Here is a 21,966-nt window from a genome sequence, read left to right on the forward strand (position 1 = left end):
TGGAACCTATTACAGAGGTAGATGCAAATGAAAAATTCAAAAATTTCATGACATTGTTCAAATTAAATTTTGAAGAAACATTTCCTAAAGTATTATGTCCATTATCAACAGCAGGAAAAAGCAAGTGGGTCACAAAAGGAATCAAAAAATCATCTGAAACACTAAAGTACCTGAGCTCCATTAAACACAGTCAAACTAATCCTGCTTTCTCACTCTTTTATAAAAGATATAGGAAAACATATAGGAAAATATTGCTTGCAGCAAAGAGAGCTCATAACTCCAAAATAGTGCACTCTGCTGAAAACAAAAATAAGGCAGTATGGAAGATTGTGAAGCAGGAAACTGGTACCAGGAAAATGAATCTGTCAAACTTGAAAATCAAAGAGGAAGGGACTCTAATAAAAGACCCAATATATTTGGCAAACTATATAAATTATTATTTTAGTAGCATAGGAATAAAATTACAGGAAAATTTTCTAACAGCCCCTCAGGTCAAAAAGCCAAATAACGGTGTATCACACTCAATGGTGTTATTCCCTACAACACAGGAAGAAGTCTATAAAGCAGTCCGCAAACTGAGAAACAAAAACTCAGCTGGTCTGGATGAAGTCCCCATTTTTATAATTAAGGACTGCATCAAGAGCCTACTTCCACCTTTAGTTGATATTATAAATCAATCTTTCAAGCAGGGCTACTTTCCAGACTATTTAAAATATGCGAAATTACTACCTCTCTTCAAAAAAGGTGATGCAGGAATAATTGAAAATTATAGGCCAATTTCTCTACTATCATGCTTTGCAAAAATATTAGAAACTATTATGAAAGATAGGCTAATGAATTGTTTAAATAAATACAATTTACTATCTGTTGACCAGTTTGGATTTCGATCAGGGAAAAAGCACAGAATCAGCAACAGCACACCTCACAAAACACATTCTAGAAGCATTAGATAAAGGGAACTACACAACAGGTATATTTCTTGATCTAACTAAAGCGTTTGATACAGTAGACCACAACATATTGTTAAATAAGTTAGATGAACTTGGAATAAGGGGACTTGTGAACAAATGGTTCCAGTCATATCTAAAAAATAGAATACAGATAACTGAAATCTCACATATTTCAAGTTGCTCAAACTATATTGTAAAGTATACTTCAGACCCAAATTATGTAAATATAGGTGTCCCACAGGGTAGAGTCCTTGGCCCAGTACTATTCCTCATTTACATAAACGACTTCCCACAGAGCATCAAGCATGGAGAAACAATATTGTTTGCAGATGACTCAAATGTTCTAATCAGTGACAAATCACCAGATGCACTAAAAGAAAAAGCCAAACAAACACTAAACAGTGTATGTGAGTGGGCATCCAATAATAAACTAACACTAAATCTTAAAAAAACAAATGCTGTTAACTTCTATGTCTGCAAAAAACCACACTATAACAACTTTAAGTTAAACAATGAAACTATAGAATGTGTAGACTACACAAAATTTCTTGGTATGCATGTTGACAGTCAGTTAAAGTGGGAAGAACATACTAAAATACTTAGTAACAGAATCGCTACAGCATGCTATGCTCTGAGAATTCTGACTGCAGTTTGTGATACTACATGTGTCAGATCTGTATATTTTTCTTATACCCACTCTGTTATTACCTATGGAATAATATTTTGGGGAGTCAACAGTAAAAATATTCAAATAGTTTTCAAATTACAGAAAAGAGCAATTCGTATAATAACCAAGAGTGGCAGTAGGGCTCACTGCCTTGAACATTTCCAAAAGCTGGAAATCCTAACTGTCCCCCGTGAATACATTTTTCAAAGTGTTATGTATGTAAAAAAAAATATTGACTGCTATATGAAAAATTCTTTAGTACACAGCTATGAAACTAGAAACCAATACAATCTGCAACTAGAGAGGAAAAATAAAGTTAAAACTCAGCAGAGCTTGTTGTACAATGCTGTTAAATTATATAATAAATTACCCCAAAAAATAAAAGATATTGACACAATCGGACAGTTCAAAACAAAACTAAATTTTTTTTTATTAAATAAAAGTTATTACGCAGTAATGGACTATCTGAATTAAAACATGTTTTGTAATTAAAGTAGCCTGCATTGTAATACATGAGGAAATAATTATAATATGGAATCAAAAATTGTACAGTACTATAAGAAAATTACGAATTACACAAGGATATAAAACTAATTTAAGATACCTCAAAAATGTGTGTAAATACAAATTTTATGTGTATAATTGTAGGTATATTGTATTGTATATGATTTTGCTGACGAAATCCACACAATGTAAATTGTTACATGTATTAATAAAGAAATCAATCAATCAATCAATCAAATTAAAGGCATCTCGCATTGAAGTCCGTGCCAAATTTTGCACGTCTGTAAATTTTAGCCAATCTTCGGGATTTCGCGTTGTTCTGAACTTCGCATGCTTTTTCCATTGCCTCTGCAACAGAGTTCGGACCTGTTTTGTGTACCATGGGGGATCAGTTCCATCTCTTACCAATTTACAAGGTATGAATGTCTCAATTGCTGTTGCTACTATATCTTTGAATTTGAGCCACATCTCATCTACCTTTGCATAGTCAGTTCGGAAGGAATGGAGATTGTCTCTTAGGAAGGCTTCTAGTGACACTTTATCCACTTTTTTAAATAAAATTATTTTGCGTTTGTTTCTGGTGGATTTGGAAGAAACGGTATTGAGCCTAGCTACAACGACCTTGTGATCACTAATCCCTGTATCAGTCATGATGCTCTCTATCAACTCTGGATTGTTTGTGGCTAAGAGGTCAAGTGTGTTTTCGCAACCATTTACAATTTGTGTGAGTTCGTGGACTAACTGCTCGAAATAATTTTCGGAGAAAGCATTTAGGACAATCTCGGAAGATGTTTTCTGCCTACCACCGGTTTTGAACAAGTATTTTTGCCAACATATCGAGGGAAGGTTGAAGTCCCCACCAACTATAACCGTATGAGTGGGGTATTTATTTGTTACAAGACTCAAATTTTCTCTGAACTTTTCCGCAACTATATCATTGGAGTCTGGGGGTCATTAGAAGGAGCCAATTATTAACTTAGTTCGGCTGTTAAGTATAACCTCCACCCATACCAATTCGCACAGAGTATCTACTTCGACTTCACTACAAGATAAACCACTACTGACAGACACAAACACTCCACCACCAATTCTGCCTACTCTATCTTTCCTGAACACCGTCTGAGACTTCGTAAAAATTTCTGCAGAACTTATTTCAGGCTTTAGCCAGCTTTCTGTACCTATAACGGTTTCAGCTTCTGTGCTTTCTATAAGCGCTTGAAGCTCAGGGACTTTCCCAGCACAACTACAACAACTTACAACTACAATTCAGACTGTTCCTTGATCCAAGCACGTCCTGTATTTGGCATGCACCTTTTGAGATTGCAGCCCACCCCGTACTTTCCTGAGGCCTTCTAACCTAAAAAACTGCCCAGTCCATGCCACACAGCCTCCGCTACCTGTGTACCCATGTGCCTCATGGCAAAGCAATCACTCATGTATCAACAGGTGCTTCTTTGTGACAATTTGTTGCAGATGAAATTGTAAGTACACTATGTGATCAAAATTATCTGGACACCTGGCTGAAAATGACTTACAAGTTCATGGTTCCCTCCATCAGTAATGCTGGAATTCAATATGGTGCTGACCCACCCTTAGCCTTGATGACAGCTTCCACTCTTGCAGGCATACATTCAATCAGGTGCTGGAAGGTTTCTTGGGGAATGGCAGCCCATTCATCATGGAGTGCTGCACAGGGGAGAGGTATCGATGTCGGTCGGTGAGGCCTGGTACAAAGTAGTTGTTCGAAAAGGTGTTCTCTAGGATTCAGGTCAGGACTCTGTGCAGGCCAGTCCATTACAGGGATGTTATTGATGTTCAACCATTCTGTCACAGGCTGTGCATTATGAACAGGTGCTCAATCATGTTGAAAGATGCAATCACAATCCCCAAATTGCTCTTCAACAGTGGGAAGCAAGAAGGTGCTTAAAACATCAATGTAGGCCTGTGCTGTGATAGTGCCATGCAAAAAACAAGGGTTGCAAGCCTCCTCTGTGAAAAACATGACCACACGATAACACTACCACCTCCGAATATTACTGTTGGCACTACACACGCTGGCAGATGATGTTCACAGAGCATTCGCCATACCCACACCCTGCCATCAGATTGCCACATTGTGTACCATGATTTGTCACTCCACACAATGTTTTTCCACTTTCAATCGCCCAATGTTTATGCTCCTTACACCAACTGAGGCATTGTTTGGCACTTAGCAGCAAGGTGTGTGGCTTATGACCAGCCGCTCAATCATGAAATCCAAGTTTTCTCACCTCCCGCCTAACTGTCATAGTACTTGCAGTGGATCATGATGCAGTTTGGATTTCCTGTGTGATGGTCTGGATAGATGTCTGCCTATTACACACTACGACCCTCTTCAACTGTCAGCAGTCTCTGTCAGTCAACAGATGAGGTCGGCCAGTACACTTTTGTGCTGTACGAGTCCCTTCAGTTCAGTATATTAGTTGATTAATAAGCTTCCACAGAGAGTTGCTGTTATGCTGGTGCACAGTCTGTGAGTTTCATTTGAGCTCAGCACAATGAAGCTAAGCTTAAAACAGTTAGAAATGGAAGTTCACTATTTATCTGAACAGACAGAGGATGAAGGCAGCCACCACAATCCACAGCAACAACATACTTGCTCCTCCACACATGACCTCCAGGCCAGCAACAACATGCCATGTCCTCCTGTGTAAACACATATCCATTTCTCACCAGCTTCAGACTGCTAGCCTTGCTGTCTTTCCATACCCATCTATGTCAATGTGGGTATGCAGCATTCACATGGCCATGACTGCTCTTAGACTTTTTCCAGTTACCCTCCAAGAGTCCACTCTTGCCTCTTTCATGCTTGCACACCAACTTAAAATCATCTCTTGGCATGGTGCATGCCCTATTACTACACTACCAGGAAGCGCGTTTGCTGCAATATTGGTGTTTCGTGACATCATATCGATATGAATGTCTCAACAACCATACTCTTCAATGCTTGACAATCCCTGTCCATCAGTACATGAGGACTACCTGTTATTGGTTTAGTTGCAGATGTTCCATCGCATTTCCACTTCATAATCACATAACCAACACACAACTTTGGTAGCTTTTAAAGGCTTAATGAAAAACTACTTCAGCTGCTGTTGAGAATTTTACTGAGTCCACTATTGGTTTTGGCCTTTATATTTGGCCATTTTCAAGTGATTTTGAAAACTGCCTCAAATGTGACAGATATAAAAACATTGTATATAATAGAAGATGAAAAAAGGCTTAAATATGTATAACTTAAGTATAAAACCTACATTATGCTGTAGACTAATAATGTCCAATGTTACACGTCCAATGATATCATGGGAAACATGGGTGTGTCAAGGTAATAAAGATTATATAATTCATTACATTATAAGTATTCTTTAGGGTTTAGAGGATTTATGTCCCGATATATTAAAAACTTCTATATTGCACGTTTTACAAATAAAAGACTAAAAATAGATTTTTTTGGTTTAATAAAAGTGTAAAATGGTTGCACTGGATGGGGCATCCAAATCAGGTGTAGAATTAAGTTTTCTAGCATCCAAAAGAGGCTGACAGGGTAGATTGGCCACATCATGGACTGCTTTCAGAGCACATTTACAAGCTTCTATGTATGGTTATAATTTGCAGATTACCTTTAAAGGAATTTATCAATAATGTGGTGGCAGATGTCCAAGAAGCTGGTGCTTTTAAGTGTACATTGCTCAATGACTGCATTTTTTTGCCTTCATTCTGGAAGCCTTGTGTTATGTTAATGTCATGTATTAAATCACCTAAGAGTGAAGGTTGAGATTCATGTGCAATGTGTAAAATATGTTTCTAGAAAGGTTACTTACCCTGCGTGAGACATGACCATAGAAAGCAAGCAATGCAAATTGTTTTTTATGTAGCAACTCAATCTGTGTCAGATGAATTCCTTTAAGACATTGTGAAACAAACTTTCACCAATGATCATACTGTTATAGACAATATTTTGGGCTGTGTTTCATAACCAGTTAAGTTCCTTTTCTATTTTATTAAATGTAGTGGCAGTGTAAGGAGCCTGTTTATTGCAGAATGGAAGAAGACCTTTTCATACTGAGCAGGGTGGAATGATTCAGGAAGAAAAATGACTTTGAAAGATGTAACAATATTGTGAAAAGGAAACTTGCTACTCACCATTTAGAAGAGATGCTGAGTCACAGATAGGCACAACAAAAAGACTGTCACAAAAATAGCTTTTGGCCAGTAAGCTCTTCATCAAAATGAGACAATAAACACACACTCATGCAAATGCAACACACACACAAATGACTGCTGTCAGGCAACTGAGGCCACACTCGGACTTGAAACATGTAAAAGACAAGAGTGTCATACAGTGCACAATATCGAAAACAACCTTGTAATCCTTCATACAAAGAATTAGAAGTTTACACACACCTAAAAGATCCAAACAAAAGTTGCTCAATGAGCAATGCACACTTAAAAGCACTTGTTTGTTGGACATCTTCCACCTGCCTGGATGTTTATAAATTCCTTTAAAGTTAATTCACAAATTCATAGCTGTATCTACAAGTTTATAAACGTGTTCTTTAAGTACTCCATGATGCATCCAAACTATGCTAATGACCTCTAAAGTTCTCTATGGTCCAACTTTTGTGTACAACAGTATGAAATTCTACACTGGATTTGGATGCACCATCCACTGCAACTATCTTAAACTTTTTATTTTACACTTTTTTTTAAATCAAAAAAGCTATTTTTAGTCTTTCATTTGTAAAACATGCAATATTGATTTTTTGAATATACCCAAGACATACATCCTCACAACCCCAAAGGATACTTATAATGTAATTAATTTCACAATCCTTATAATCTCGGCACACCCACATTCGTCATTATACGATTGGGCATGTAACATTGGATGTTACTTTTCTACAGCATAATGTAAGTTTTATACTTATATTAGTCATAGGTAAACTCTGTTTTCTCTCTTTTTTTTTTCATGCAAGGTTTATACATCCATCGCATTAAAGCAGTTTTCAGAACCACTTGTAATTGGCCCAATACAAAGGCTGAAATCAGTAGTGGACTCAATAAAGTTTTCACTAGCAACAGGAGCAGTTTGTCATTAACTCAACAAACAGTTGTGGAATCAGAACATGGGGATACTGATAACAGCATTACTAGATTGAAATGTCCCTGATGGATTTGTTACTCAGGTGACATCCAATTACTAGTTCACTGTCAAAGTCTTTGGGCTTTCCTGACAGACTCATTCTGCTGTTACTGCTTTTCTACTGACAACACAATACTCCATGTCTCATTTATATGGAGGGGTCCACATCTCATGACATCTAGTGGTCAACTCCATATTAAATTAGGATTTCTGGGTACTTTTAATTAGGTAATGTAATGCACACTCAGTGTAATAAACATTGTACAGCTAGTCAGCACATCTGGTCAACTGGCAAGCATCAGCAGATTTCAAGTAGTGCTCTCTCTCAGGTTGTAACTGGTACACTGGTAAGAGCTGATAAGCAATCAAACACCAGCCTGAGCAGAGGAAGTGGGCAGTCATTTGGCCAGAGTATATTTAATTAGTTGATGCAATTAACTAGTGAGTAAATCAGAGCTTCCAAATAATATGCTTCTTCATGGTATCTATATGGTGTTGCCATAGAAGGCGATGAGGAAATGAATGAAGCAGTTTCTGGACAACTATTTTATCCTATAATTTCATTTGAAATTAGAAAATAAATAATGTTTAGACACGTGAAAACAAAATTTAGATCGTGGCAGTTTTTTGAAGGAGTGGAGTGTGAAAAACAAGTGATTTGTAACTTACATAGCAGTCATGTGTTGCAGGTAGAGGAACATCTAATCTCCAAAATCCTATATAATCATTTATAACAATGCCATAAAAATAATAGAATGATAAGAGGCAACAGCTATGAATGGTTTGAAGGAAAAAATTTCTGAAGATAATCACATGCAGATCTATCTCATATATATATATATATATATAATTAGTTGTGTTACGTGGATTGGTTTCATGTATTACTTGGTCACTAAATGATTGGTGAGAGGTTTGGAACAGTTTCCATTCTTTAAGAATGATTTCATCAAAGGTTGTCATTGTGGACGCTGTGCTGCTGACCCTGACTGAACAGCTTATTTTGGCAGTGACCACTTCATCAGCTTACATCAACAGACAGGGCACCATTCCACTGCTCCATCCATCAACTTTTCCTCTATATGATGATTCAGCTGAGGATTGGGAAGCTTACAAAAAGAAACTCAGACAGCTGGCTTTTGGCATGACAGACTTTAATTTGTGCAAGGCCTTCTTCTTCTCATGGATTACACCTAAAATGTATAAGTGCTGTGTCAGTTTGCTGCTTTACAAGAACTGGCAGCTATTACTTTCAATCACGTGTGCTTTTTTTGTTGAACTACCATGACAAACAAATGCATGTCATAGTGGCACAAGTTGAAGTCTACCGATGCTGCAAGAAACCAAAAGAGTCATACAGGGCCAGGGCAGCCAAAATCCATGGCCTTAGCCATACATGTCAATTAATACTGATATCCATAATGACTCTTATGCAGACCCTAAGGTGCATGACACAATTATCTGTTACCTCCTGACAAGAAAATGTTCCAGAAGGCTTTACTCTGTGAAAATCCCCCTTGGCAGAAGTTTTGCAAATAGCACAATCTTTGGAAATTTCTTGGGCAGCAGGTGACCAAATTGCAGTTTGGGGTAGTGTAGCAGCAGTGTTACAAAGTGTGCCCACTAGGATGACAGATAACTTGTTTGAAGAAGCAGCAGTGGCAATGGTAAACATGCAGGCTCCCCACTGAGCAGACCAAGGCCAGCCCCAGCAGCCGTGACATCAGTGTTATCCATTGACATCTTGTCCTTTCTGTTTTGTCCCGCATGAATATTTGGCATGCCTTAAGCACCAAGCTATTTGTAATGCTTGCCAGAGGAAAGGCCATATCACCTCCAAGTGTCCTTCACCGAAGGTTGCTCAGGATATGGACATGGACGTAAACTGTGTGACTCTACTGCTTGTGACTTCTCCCAAGTTGTTTATCAAGTTAAGTGTTTTTGCCACGTGCTCCAGCTATAGGTTGACATAGGTGCTGCAATGACGTTATCGAATTATTGAACCTATGTGAGATTAGGCTCACTGCCATTGACACTGGTCATGCGGAAGCTGATCAGCTATAACAAACAGAACGTTGTGCTGTTGGGACAAATTACAGTATCTGTCTCTTACGAGTGAATGGTTCGTTCCATTACAATTTTGGTGGTTTGTTGGTGCCAGTGTTGAGAACTTGTTTGGGATGAACGCATTTCAGGCATTTGGATTTTCTATCACCGACACAGTTCACTTTGGATCTGATCAGCTACCATACTCTCAATTGGAAACACTGTGTGAGGAGTTTCTGGACTTATTTTTGAGAGATATAGGATGAGCTACAAATTTTTCTGCTCATATTTCTTTGAAATCAATGACTCAACCTCATTTTTGTCATGCGCATCATAATCCTGTTGCTCTCAAAGATCACGCCAAAGCAGATTTGGATAAACAAGTCTCAAGGGATGATGAAACCTGTTATGGCTAATGAATGGTTGTTTGGTTGTAGTTCAGAAGATGTCAGGGAAATTTCACCTCTGTGGTGACTTAAATACTACTGTCAATGCACAGTTGATCATGAATACATATACTCTTCCACACCAGGAGGAACTTCTGATGAAAATATTGGGTGAGCAGTAATTTTCCAAAATTGATTTGTCTGAAGTATATCTGCAGGTTACTGTGGACAAAGAGTCTCCGATAGCTCTAGTTCTGAATACTCCTTTTGGTCTCTATCAATATTTGCCCCTGTTTCTGGTGTGGCTAGTGCCTCTGCTGTTTTCCAACGATTTTTAGAGCAATTGACTATGCCTGTACCAGGCTGTATTAATTATGTGGATAATATTGTTGTCATCGGCTCCTCCACATTCGATCGCTTGAAAAATTTACAAATTTGCTCAATTTGTTTTCTGTCTTACAGTCCACAGGCTTACAGTGTAATCTCACAAAATCTCAATTTTTTTCAACCTTCTATTATTTATTTTGAGATGGGGTTCACCCTCTGCCAGACCACATCTCCACTGTTATGTCTATGCCTCATCCCTCATCCACAAAGTAGATTCAGGCCTTTCTAGGAAAGATAGCCTAATATCATAAATTCCTTCTTGGGGTGGCAACATTGGCCCACCCATATCATACTTTGTTATGCAAGAATGTACCTTTTTGCTGGAGCCTGTATTGTGAATGTGCTTTTCAATTGTTGAAATACAAACTACTCTTGGCCTCTTGTTTAGCTATGTTCTCTCTGGATGAGCATACAGTTTTGGTGACTGAAGCCTCACAGTATGGCCTTGGCATGGCCCTTGCACACCGATATGTCAACAACTCTGGACAACCTGTTGCTTTGACCTCCAAATCTCTCACTCCTGCAAAGCAGCATTACTCTCAGGTGGAAAAAGAAGCTCTTGCCATAATCTATGCTCTCTGGAAATTTCATGTTTATTTGTATGGCTCCAAGCTTCAAATTATTACTGACCATGAACCCTTTGTTTCCTTGTTTAACCCCCCTACTTCCTTGGTTCACAAGGCATCCCTGTTCCCTTGGCCAACTCCCTGCCAGCCATAGGAATATATTCATGTGGATTTTGATGGTCCCTTCTTTAATTCCTATTGGCTCTTGGTTGCGGATGCATTTTCCTGGTTTCCTTACATTCTCTGGTGTGTATCAATGTTGCTGAAATCAAAATTCATACACTTTTTAGGGTTTTTCTATTGAGAGGTTGCCTGGTACCTTAGTTTCTGATAATTAGCCACAGTTCATTTCTCACTCTTTTAAATTGTTTTGTTCCCACCACAGAATTCATCGTGTTACAACTCCACCATTCCACCCTCAATCAAATGGTGAGGCAGAATGACTAGTGCATGTGTTCAAGTCCCAAATGAAAAATTTTGTTGTGGATTCTTTGAGAGACAACACTCCTCCATTTTCTGAGCACCTATTGCTTCATCCTATGGGGAAGTGGAGCCCAGCTGAGCTGCATCATCGCTGGCAGCTACACAAGCTCCTCCATACCTTCTGCAGCCTGCACCACTCCTGCTGTGGTCAGGTTTGTCTGGCCATTTCATGCCGGGATCACGAGTGTGTGGGCAAGGTTTTGGTCACCGGCCCAAGTAGATACCAGCCACTGTTGTCCACTGCTGGGAACACCATCTTTGGGATGTCAACAAGACCGATGGGCTGCTGGTAAGCAACTTTGATCAGTTGCATCCCTACTTCCTACTGGAAGCTACTGGTTTGCAGATTTGGGCCCTGTCACTGCACACTACCCTGTCACCCTCTGCCTCAAGCCCATCGTCATCTGTTGTGAAGCATCTCCATCACTTTGGCTGCCTCCTCCATGTGCGGCACCCTGGAGTGCTAGCTACCTGGTGCTGTGTGCCACTCCATCTCTGACCTCAATGTGTTGCCACAGCCTGCTGTTCCAGTCAGGTGCCCTCCACTGGTCCATCACCATCATCGTCTGAGCTATCATTGCCGGTGGGTCCAGCCCCATCTCCTCACTGGGAGCTGCTTGCTGATGACAACAGAGAGATGGTGATGGCACCCTCCTCTCCAGTGCTGTCATAGGGTGCTGCATATGTCCTCCATCTTTGGGTGTGCTTGCATCCCCACACACTCTGGTCCTATGCTCTGGTGTCTGCTTGGCACATCATCCAGTCCCCTCTGTAGCAACTGGCTGCCGCCACTCCAGATGTGATGGCTGTCTCTCTCACCAGGCCATCAGTGTCTCATCTGTTACCTGAGCACCCATGTTGCACAAGAGAGAGGTGTGCAGTATCCTGCTACTAGTGCACTTGTGTGTGAGTGTGCCAAGTGTGGTGTCACCGCATGTGTGTGCTTGAGTTGGCTGCCAACAATATCAGCACAGGTCAGCTGCTGGAGGTTGCCTGTGGGAGGTACACATGCAACAGAGTCTCTGCTGTGCCATCTGCCAGTGACACACACATATACATGCATGGAGCAGCACTGAATAACTCACTCTATGTTCATCCAGATGTACTGCTTACATCTGTTGCTCTGTGTCTCATTATTTGTGGATTCAGAGGTCTATGAATAAAGCCATATTTGTGTTATTTGGATTGGTTTTGTGTATTACTTGGTTACTACAAAGATATGCATTGAAAACAGATGCAGAACACAACACAGAACAGGCTAAAGTAACTAGCAAACCCATTTCACAGTGCTGTTCAGATAATAAGCTGGTGGGTGGCTGAGCTTGTGAAAAGATGTCTGTGTTTTTTTCCCTTTGCAGTGCACAGTCAGCCTGAGAATTCATTAGGTCAGATGGGCTAACAATTGGGAGGTTCGACAGGAGCAGAATGATTGGTTGGATACACCACTGAATAAGACTATACAGAGAATTAAATAAAAACAAAATGCGAAAAGCTTAGAGTATGGGTAAGATCTTTTATGTCTCAGTCTTATGAGATAAATATTTGGAATAATTATTTTGTTCTCACCAATAGCAAGGGCAGATTCTGTAGCAGGCATTGCAGCTCCTGCAGCTACTGCTGAAGCTGCAATAAAGAGTGGATATACAGAAACTATAAATGGCAGCACTCCTCGGCATATGCTTGCCAGACTTGTGCTGAAAATGTATTGCTTTCTCCTACCAAACCTATAAAAAGAAGTACATTTTGTGAACATGTAACTGCATGACCAAGTTTATACTGAAGTAACAATGTTTTGCCAAAATATAAGACTTTGCTTTAAATAAAAAAATAAGAGCCTGGTTTATTTAAATATATGGAAAAAATACTTGGATCGCCAGCTGATATGATCTCTCTATAACATTGTCACTTGAAGAGTAAACATCTTCTACAAACACTACAACATTAAGAATCAGTTTAACCAAATGAATATTCCAGTAGTAGTAGTAGTAGTAGTAGTAGTAGTAGTAATAGTGATGTTTTCAACATCTTGTATAGCCACTAAAATATTACCATTTTAAGACCAATATAGATTATTCATTTCATTTCTGTACTGAATTAAATTTTCATTACATTGGCATCTCTGTTATATGTACAGAGTTGACTAGCCACAACTTTTGCTTCTCTGACAGCATATTTAAAATCACACCACATTCTCTAATTTAGGAAATCTGTTTTAAAAAAAGTACCATTTGCTTAAACTGCTGGCTGCATGATGTTAAAGGATGCCCACTGCATATTATCGTCAATGTACATTTCGTCATGCAAATTATCATAACATATTACACCAAATGACATTAAAAATTGAAAACATGCCCTTTAAGATAACTTCTTGACAATTTCATCATGATAATCAACAGTTATACTCACAGTACTTGTATCATAAACGTAACATGAGATTCAAAATTGTATGTACCATGTATTTGGCTGATCCAAATGATGGCATATCTACAGAAAACCAATACACATTGAAATTCCAGTTATAATTTGTCACCAACTGTGAAAACTGAGGGTACTGTTTAATACGATCCTTCCTATTATTTAAACATAACATGAAACAGTTACTAATTCTACATTCAGAACTATACAGTTGCAGTTCTTGCAAAATAATGCCAATTTTAATGCAGCCAAATTCTATAAACAGATCTTAAACAGGGTGATTTGGTCATTTTTTACATTTAAATATTTTGGAACATGTTCATTGAAGAGGACCTTCTGGAATTTCAAACTATGATGAACTTGTGATCTTAACTTTGTTGTGCTAAGTTGAAAATTATATCAACAAAAACTGATAATTAGTATATTACATTTACCAACATTTTAGTCTCTTTATTTCAAATTTATAAACACATTGTCAATAGTTGTCTCAGTAATTTTGTTGTGAATATAGCTCTGGTACACAAATTAAAAGTAGAAATTACTATTTATCTATGACTACACTAGTTAGTATAAAAAAAAGTGTTAAAATTTTCGCAGAACAGAATTCTGTTGTTGCCTTTACAGAGTTCTACAAAGACCATTTTAATATGCACAATAAATGTTTAGATATATACTTTAGTCTTTTGAAGGAGTAATGATGACACATGTTTCAGGCTGATCTATAATATTAAAAGGACCATTCAGCACAGAGCATCGAGTGACATTATACTGAGTGCACTATCCGAAAATTACCTTGAGCAATTAAACAGAGAACCGACTCATGGAGATAACGTCTTGGATCTACTGATAACAAACAGACCCGAACTTTTCGACTCTGTAAGTGCAGAACAGGGAATCAGTGATCATAAGGCCGTTGCAGCATCCCTGAATATGGAAGTAAATAGGAATATAAGAAAAGGAAGGAAGGTTTATCTGTTTAGCAAGAGTAATAGAAGGCAGATTTCAGACTACCTAACAGATCAAAATGAAAATTTCTGTTCCGACACTGACAATGTTGAGTGTTTACGGAAAAAGTTCAAGGCAATCATAAAATGCATTTTAGACAGGTACGAGCCAAGTAAAACTGTGAGAGGCGGGAAAAACCCACTGTGGTTCAACAACAAAGTTAGGAAACTACTGCGAAAGCAAACAGAGCTTCACTCCAAGTTTAAACTCAACCAAAACCTCTCTGACAAACAGAAGCTAAATGATGTCAAAGTCAGAATAAGGAGGGCTCTGCGTGAAGCGTTCAGTGAATTCGAAAGTAAAATTCTATGTACAGACTTGACAGAAAATCCTAGGAAGTTCTGGTCTTACGTTAAATCAGTAAGTGGCTCGAAACAGCATATCCAGACACTCCGGAATGGTGATGGCATTGAAACAGAGGATGGCACGTGTGAAGCTGAAATACTAAACACCTTTTTCCAAAGCTGTTTCACAGAGGAAGACCACACTGCAGTTCCTTCTCTAAATCCTCGCACAAACGAAAAAATGGCTGACATCGAAATAAGTGTCCAAGGAATAGAAAAGCAACTGGAATCACTCAACAGAGAAAGTCCACTGGACCTGACGGGATACCAATTCAATTCTACACAGAGTACGCGAAAGAACTTGTCCCCCTTCTAACAGCCGTGTACCGCAAGTCTCTAGCAGTACGGAAGGTTCCAAATGATTGGAAAAGAGCACAGGTAGTCCCAGTTTTCCAGAAGGGTCGTTGACCAGATGCGCGAAACTATAGACCTATATCTCTGATGTCGATCTGTTGTAGAATTTTAGAACATGTTTTTTGCTCGCGTATCATGTCATTTCTGGAAACCCAGAATTTACTCTGTAGGAATCAACATGGATTCCATAAACAGTGATCGTGTGAGACCCAACTCGCTTTATTTGTTCATGAGACCCAGAAAATATTAGATACAGGCTCCCAGGTAGATGCTATTTTCCTTGACGTCTGGAAGGCATTTGATACAGTTCCGCACTGTCGCCTGATAAACAAAGTAAGAGCCTACGGAATATCAGACCAGCTGTGTGGCTGGATTGAAGAGTTTTTAGCAAACAGAACACAGCATGTTGTTATCAATGGAGAGACATCTACAGATGTTAAAGTAACCTTTGGCATGCCACAGGGGAGTGTTATGGGACCATTGCTTTTCACAATATATATAAATGACCTAGTAGATAGTGTCGGAAGTTCCATGCTGCTTTTCGCAGATAATGCTGTAGTATACAGAGAAGTAACAGCATTAGAAAATTGTAGCGAAATGCAGGAAGATCTGCAGCGGATAGGCACTTGGTGCAGGGAGTAGCAACTAACCCTTAACATAGACAAATGTAATGTATTGTGAATACATAGAAAGAAGGATCCTTTATTGTATGATTATATGATAGCGGAACAAACACTGGTAGCAGTTACTTCTGTAAAATATCTGGGAGTATGCGTGCGAAACAATTTGAAGTGGAATGATCATATAAAATTAACTGTTGGTAAGGCGGGTACCAGGTTGAGATTCATTGGGGGAGTTCTTAAAAAATGTAGTCCATCAACAAAGGAGGTGGCTTACAAAACACTCGTTCGACCTATACTTGAGTATTGCTCATCAGTGTGGGATCCGTACCAGATCGGGTTGACGGAGGAGGTAGAGAAGGTCCAAAGAAGAGTGGTGTGTTTCATCACAGGCATATTTGGTAAGCATGATAGCGTTACGGAGATGTTTAGCAAACTCAAGTGGCAGACTCTGCAAGAAAGGCGCTCTGCATCGCGGTGTAGCTTGCTGTCCAGGTTTCGAGAGGGTGCATTTCTGGATGAGGTATCGAATATATTGCTTCCCCCTACTTATACCTCCCAAGGAGATCACGAATGTAAAATTAGAGAGATTCGAGCGCGTATGGAGGTTTTCCGGCAGTCGTTCTTCCCGCGAACTATACGCGACTGGAACAGGAAAGGGAGGTAATGACAGTGGCACGTAAATTGCCCTCCGCTACACACCATTGGGTGGCTTGTGGAGTACAAATGTAGATGTAGATGTAGAACATAAACACAGCATGATAGTTATACAGGGTGATCCCACTGCCATTAGCAATTTCAGTTTATGAAACCCACAATGTTATATCTGGTGATCAAATCCCACGTGGAATATTTTCATATTCTCTGAATTGCTACACACAAATTATCTGATCTATAGAAGGAATGAACAGGATCTTCTTGTAGGAAATTTAATGTAGTTAAATTTTGTACTGGGATACATTTTCGCTGGGCCATGATTTTTGAATTATTCAAGAAAAATGTAGACAAGTTACCCTCAAATGCACCTCCATCACTACACTCATCCCTCACTAGTCAGGATTTCTATTATATTATTTGTGGCACACCCTCCTATCACTGTACAAAAATATCTGACTGCATTATCTGTTCCCAGTATTTGATAATATTTGGTCACTATTTATGGGCAATTATGCCACTAACATAGTCAACTACTCCATTAAAATTCTTGATTTAAACAGGCCCTTGAGAATAATGAAAGAAAAACAACTTTTGTAAATGTTATGCTAAAACTACTTACACTGACAATTTGATCCAAACTTAACCCTTACAAGCACAGTATTCTTGTAGTCAAGAGGCCTGATGAATACATCATTATTGTTTATTGTACGCTGTTAAAATTCACAAAATTGTTAGGAAAAATTTACACAAATGTCAATTTCACAATTTGTAAGTGCTTGCTTGAGCTGTCGGTACAATAAGCCCAGTCAATGAACACCGAAAAGGGTTGAATGTGAATAATTCGTAAAATTGCAAATTTTTGTGCAGAGGTAGGAGGGAGTGCCATGATCGACATACCAATATCCTGACCATTGCAGGTGTGTGACGGTGTGTAGGTGAATTTGAATGCATATTTTGTGCATTTTTCTCGAGTAACTCGAAAACTAAGGCCTCTAGTGAAAGTGTGTCCCAGTGCAATATTTAACTCTCATGATGGTGCATAAGTTTGTAGCATTCCTCCATAAGTTTATTAAACATAACAGAGACACATGACAGTGACTTTAGTCATAAATAATATATTCTCCTTCACTATTTTCAACAGTCTATCAATCTGGGGTAACTTTTCAATTCCGTGACTGTAGAAATCACATGGTTTTGAGGTAAATAACTTGTTGATCTATGTTGCAGTGCATTTTCATATGCAAGGAAAGGTTGTTTGATACAGTGTGAAAAAGGTGAAAATCTGAGAGTGTAAGATCAGGCGAATAAAGTGTGTGTGGAATGACTTCCCAACCCAACTTCTGTATAGTTTTTTTTCCCCTGTAGGAGAAAGGGGACGGGCGATTTCATGGAGTAGCATCACTTCATGCAGTTTGCCTGGTCGTTGTTCTTGGATAGCATCTGCAAGACATCTCAGTTGTTGACAGTAAATGTCAGCAGTGATGGTTACACCTCAGGTAAGCAATTCATAGTAGGCCTCATGACTACTGTTCCACCAGATGCATGGCATTTTACACTGAAGAGCCAAAGAAACTGGTACACCTGCCTAATATCATGTAGGGCCCCAGTGAGCATGCAGAAGTGCTGCAACATGACATAGCATGGACTTTACTAATGTCTGAAGTAGTGCTGGAGGGAATTGACACCATGAATCCTGCAGCGCTATCCACAAATTCATAAGAGTATGAGGAGGTTGAGATCTCTTCTGAACAGCAGCTGGCACGGCATCTCAGATATGAAACTTCCTGGCAGATTAAAACTGTGTGCCGGACCGAGACTCGAACTCGGGACCTTTGCCTTTTGCGGGCAAGTGCTCTACCGACTGAGCTACCCAACCACAACTCACGCCCCATCCTCACAGCTTTACTTCTGCCAGTACCTCGTCTCCTACCTTCCAAACTTTGCAGAAGCTCTCGCAGAAGGTTCGCAGGAGAGTGTCCCACTGTCCTGCTGGACTTGCCCAGTCCTTCAGAATGCACAATGGATATGAATGGATGCAGGTGATCAGACAGGATGCTTACACACGTGTCACCTGTCAGAGTTGTATCTAGGTGTATCAGGGTCCTTATCACTCCAACTGCACATGCCACACACCATTACACAGCCACCACCAGTTTGAACAGTCCCCTACTGACATGTAGGGTCCATGGATTTATGAGGTTTCTCCATACCTATACACCACCATCCACTTGATACAATTTGAAATGAGACTCTTACAATCAGGCAACTTGTTTCCAGTCATCAACAGTCCATTGTCAGCATTGACAAGCCCAAGCAAAGTGAAAGGCTTTGTGTCGTGCAGTTATCAAGGGTGCACAAATGGGCCTTCAACTCAGACAGTGCATACTGATTATGTTTCGTTGAATGGTTTGCATGCACACACTTGTTCATGGCCCAACATTGAAATCTGCACCAATTTGTGGAAGGGTTGCACTTCTGTCACATTGAAGGGTTCTCTTCAGTTGTCGTTGGTCCCATTCTTGCAGGACCCTTTTCCAGCCACAGCAATGTCAGAGATTTGATGTTTTACTGGATTCCTGATATTCACAGTATACTGATGAAATGGTCATATGTGAAAATCCACATTTCATCACTACTTTGAAGATGCTGTGTATCATCGCTCATATGCCAACTACAACACCACATTCAAACTCTCTTAAATCTTGATAATCTGCCATTGTAGCAACAGTAACCAATCTAACAACTGCACCAGACACTTGTTGTCTTATATAGGCATTGCTAACCACAGAGCCATATTCTGCATGTTTACTTATCTCTGTATTTGAATACACACATCTATGCCAGTTTCTTTGGTGCTTCAGTGTATTTTGTAAATGCATGCAGGTCATTGTACAGGGAGTTGCTGCTTTGTTTGTGCTCAACCATTCCTCTCTTGCCTTATGTTAGCATAAAGGCATCATTTCTCATCATCAGTAATGATACAGAATGAGAATGGTCAGCACTAGTCACAAGCAAATTGATGACAAGCAAGCAGAGATGCATATATGGGCACTCCCTAATTTTTATGGTTTTGGTTTAGAGCATGCAGTACCCCTACATCTGATTTTTGAATCTTTCTCGTTGCCTGCAAATGTTGCACAATGGTGGAATGATCACAATTCATCACATTTGTCTGTTATGAAGTACAGTGGCATGGATAATTGTGGATTAATGTGTGTAAACAATCTTTATCAAGCCCTGAAGCTCTTTCTGAATGTGGAAAGCCCCTAATGCCAAAACAGTGCTACTTAAAATAAGAAAAACATTTTGGTGCCATGCTCTGTCCAGTGACATTTTCTGTACACATGACACAAATGCTTATGGCTGCCTCCACTGCTGTAACCCCTCTATTGAACTCAAAAAGAAGAATATGTCAGAAATGCTTTGAGTTCTCCACTTGGGACTATTTTCTAGTATCCACAGCTTCACTCACCATGACAAAATGATAGAATGTAAACTCAAATAGCAACATTTAACTATAAATAAAAGTTGGCAATCAATAAACAAAAGGCATAGTAACTGGAATAACAACATGCAAAACAAAAATGCTATGCACTTATGTAGCAACCTAATAAATTAAATTTTCTACCTAAATGCCCTGTTCATTTTTATTTTCATGTGGTTTTTGGAGACCAGATAAAACACTGCAGGTTGCATAAAATGACATAAATGACATTGATATCAGCAGCTGAATTACCCTGTGTATATCATAGGCCCTATGTATAAGCTGCCATATATTCATCTGTCTGTGTTCACAATTTCTCCATTTCCTGATGTAAGGCCATATAATCATATTTCATCTTTTATTAAATTGTGAATGCAGTCCTATATGTCCCTGGTATTTCCTTATAAGCAGTTAATATGCTGTGGAATTTTTACCCCCACATTTTGCCTTATTAACTGCTACAGAAACTCCCTTTCTATCTCTCTGATTCCTATCAAGTTAAATTCAACTAACACTATTTTTTGATGACTCTAATGCAGTATACAGGTAATGAGAGGGATCAGTAAAACATTTCAGGATGTTTGTGGAAGTTGGTAGTTTTACTCTTTCATCAGAATACCTTTAGAATTTAGACATTTTATATCTTAAGAATTTAATAATTAAATGCATGGTTAATTGTAATAGCTTCTCACCTGTAGTTATAATTAAGAAACAAAATATTTTCAGATTATACAGCATGCTAAGACCTTTTTAGCCATCAGAATGCCTTCACAATTGCTAATACACAACATGTTTCTTGAATCTTCCATTGTTGTTCTTGCATATCCCATTTTTCTGTTTTAATGTGTCCTCCTCCAGATATCAAAATATTTGAAGTTACCTATTTTTTCATGTTAATAATTCCATCTGCAGTCTGGTGACATGATAACACATTTCAGTTCTGAGTTTTATTCACATGATTTTCTTAATGGTACTATGCATCTCCTAATCCAATGACTATCTACATATTACAGCCTTTTGGACCAATTACCCATTTTGTTATCTTTATACTTTTTTGCATTATTTCGTCTTTCAGCAGGGAATTCTTACACTGTCTTTCAGCAGCTTTATATATTGTTTGCTCTTCCAGTAGCTGATAACTTTCAATATTAACTACTGTAATGCATCCACTGTTTGAATTAATTGAAGAAATCAGGGAAGTATAAAGTAAAGAAAGTTAGAAGGGTTTTATTTTTCTCTTGTGAAGGGTGACAGAAAGAGATAGATAATTTAATTATTGTTATGTACAGTAGGCTATCTATATGTTGTCTCTGAGCATGTTTTTATGTGTATATAGCTGCAAGAGCAAGTGAATTGTTATTGTACTTGTCAGAGATGTTAATGAGAACCACTGTAGGCATGCAGCCAATGGCAACATGAATTATGCTTACCTGTATGTCTCTGGCAGTTTCTTATCAAGCCACTGACAAAATAAATACTAGTTATTTGTGTCATTAAACACTGTGTCATATTTTGAATATAAAAAGTCATAATTGAAGATGATTCAGCAAGAGTGAAGTAAATTAAGATTTTAATAATCTATGTACTAATGCTGAAGTTCTAGAGTTGATAGGAAAGTCTACACCACTTACTTAGTTTATTACCTGTGAAACAGAGATTATATTTTATTTCACACATTTTCTAAAAAGTAATATTATTTCACATTAATTTAATGTATTTACATAACCAGAACAACCAGAGATAATTATCTTGTGATGGAAAGATTGGAAATCAAACTAAGGAACACAAATTTTGCTGCTCTATTCATGTTACCATTTTGTATGATATATTGTAATTATGTGGAGTGAGTTAGTTTACAGACTATTAACATAATTGGTAGTTAAGTGTGGCTGCACACTGGCAATGTACAGATGTGTTCA

The 21,966-nt window shown here is 38.7% G+C and overlaps 1 protein-coding gene and 1 non-coding gene across 4 annotated transcripts in view; both read right to left on the reverse strand.

The window, feature by feature from the left end:
- Positions 1 to 21,966, reverse strand: part of LOC126471526 (solute carrier family 22 member 7-like) — a 218,620-nt gene that overhangs the window by 98,850 nt on the left and 97,804 nt on the right. For all 3 annotated transcript variants that reach the window (XM_050099751.1, XM_050099749.1, XM_050099750.1), the window contains one exon: positions 12,735 to 12,892. In XM_050099751.1, the coding sequence (XP_049955708.1) occupies positions 12,735 to 12,892 (158 nt within the window). The remainder of the gene's footprint in view (positions 1 to 12,734; positions 12,893 to 21,966) is intronic.
- Positions 18,365 to 18,439, reverse strand: Trnal-caa (transfer RNA leucine (anticodon CAA)). The gene has a single exon. It is a non-coding gene; the product is annotated as a tRNA-Leu (tRNA).

The sequence above is a fragment of the Schistocerca serialis genome, chromosome 3 (genome assembly GCF_023864345.2).
Source record: "Schistocerca serialis cubense isolate TAMUIC-IGC-003099 chromosome 3, iqSchSeri2.2, whole genome shotgun sequence".
NCBI lineage: Eukaryota > Metazoa > Arthropoda > Insecta > Orthoptera > Acrididae > Schistocerca > Schistocerca serialis.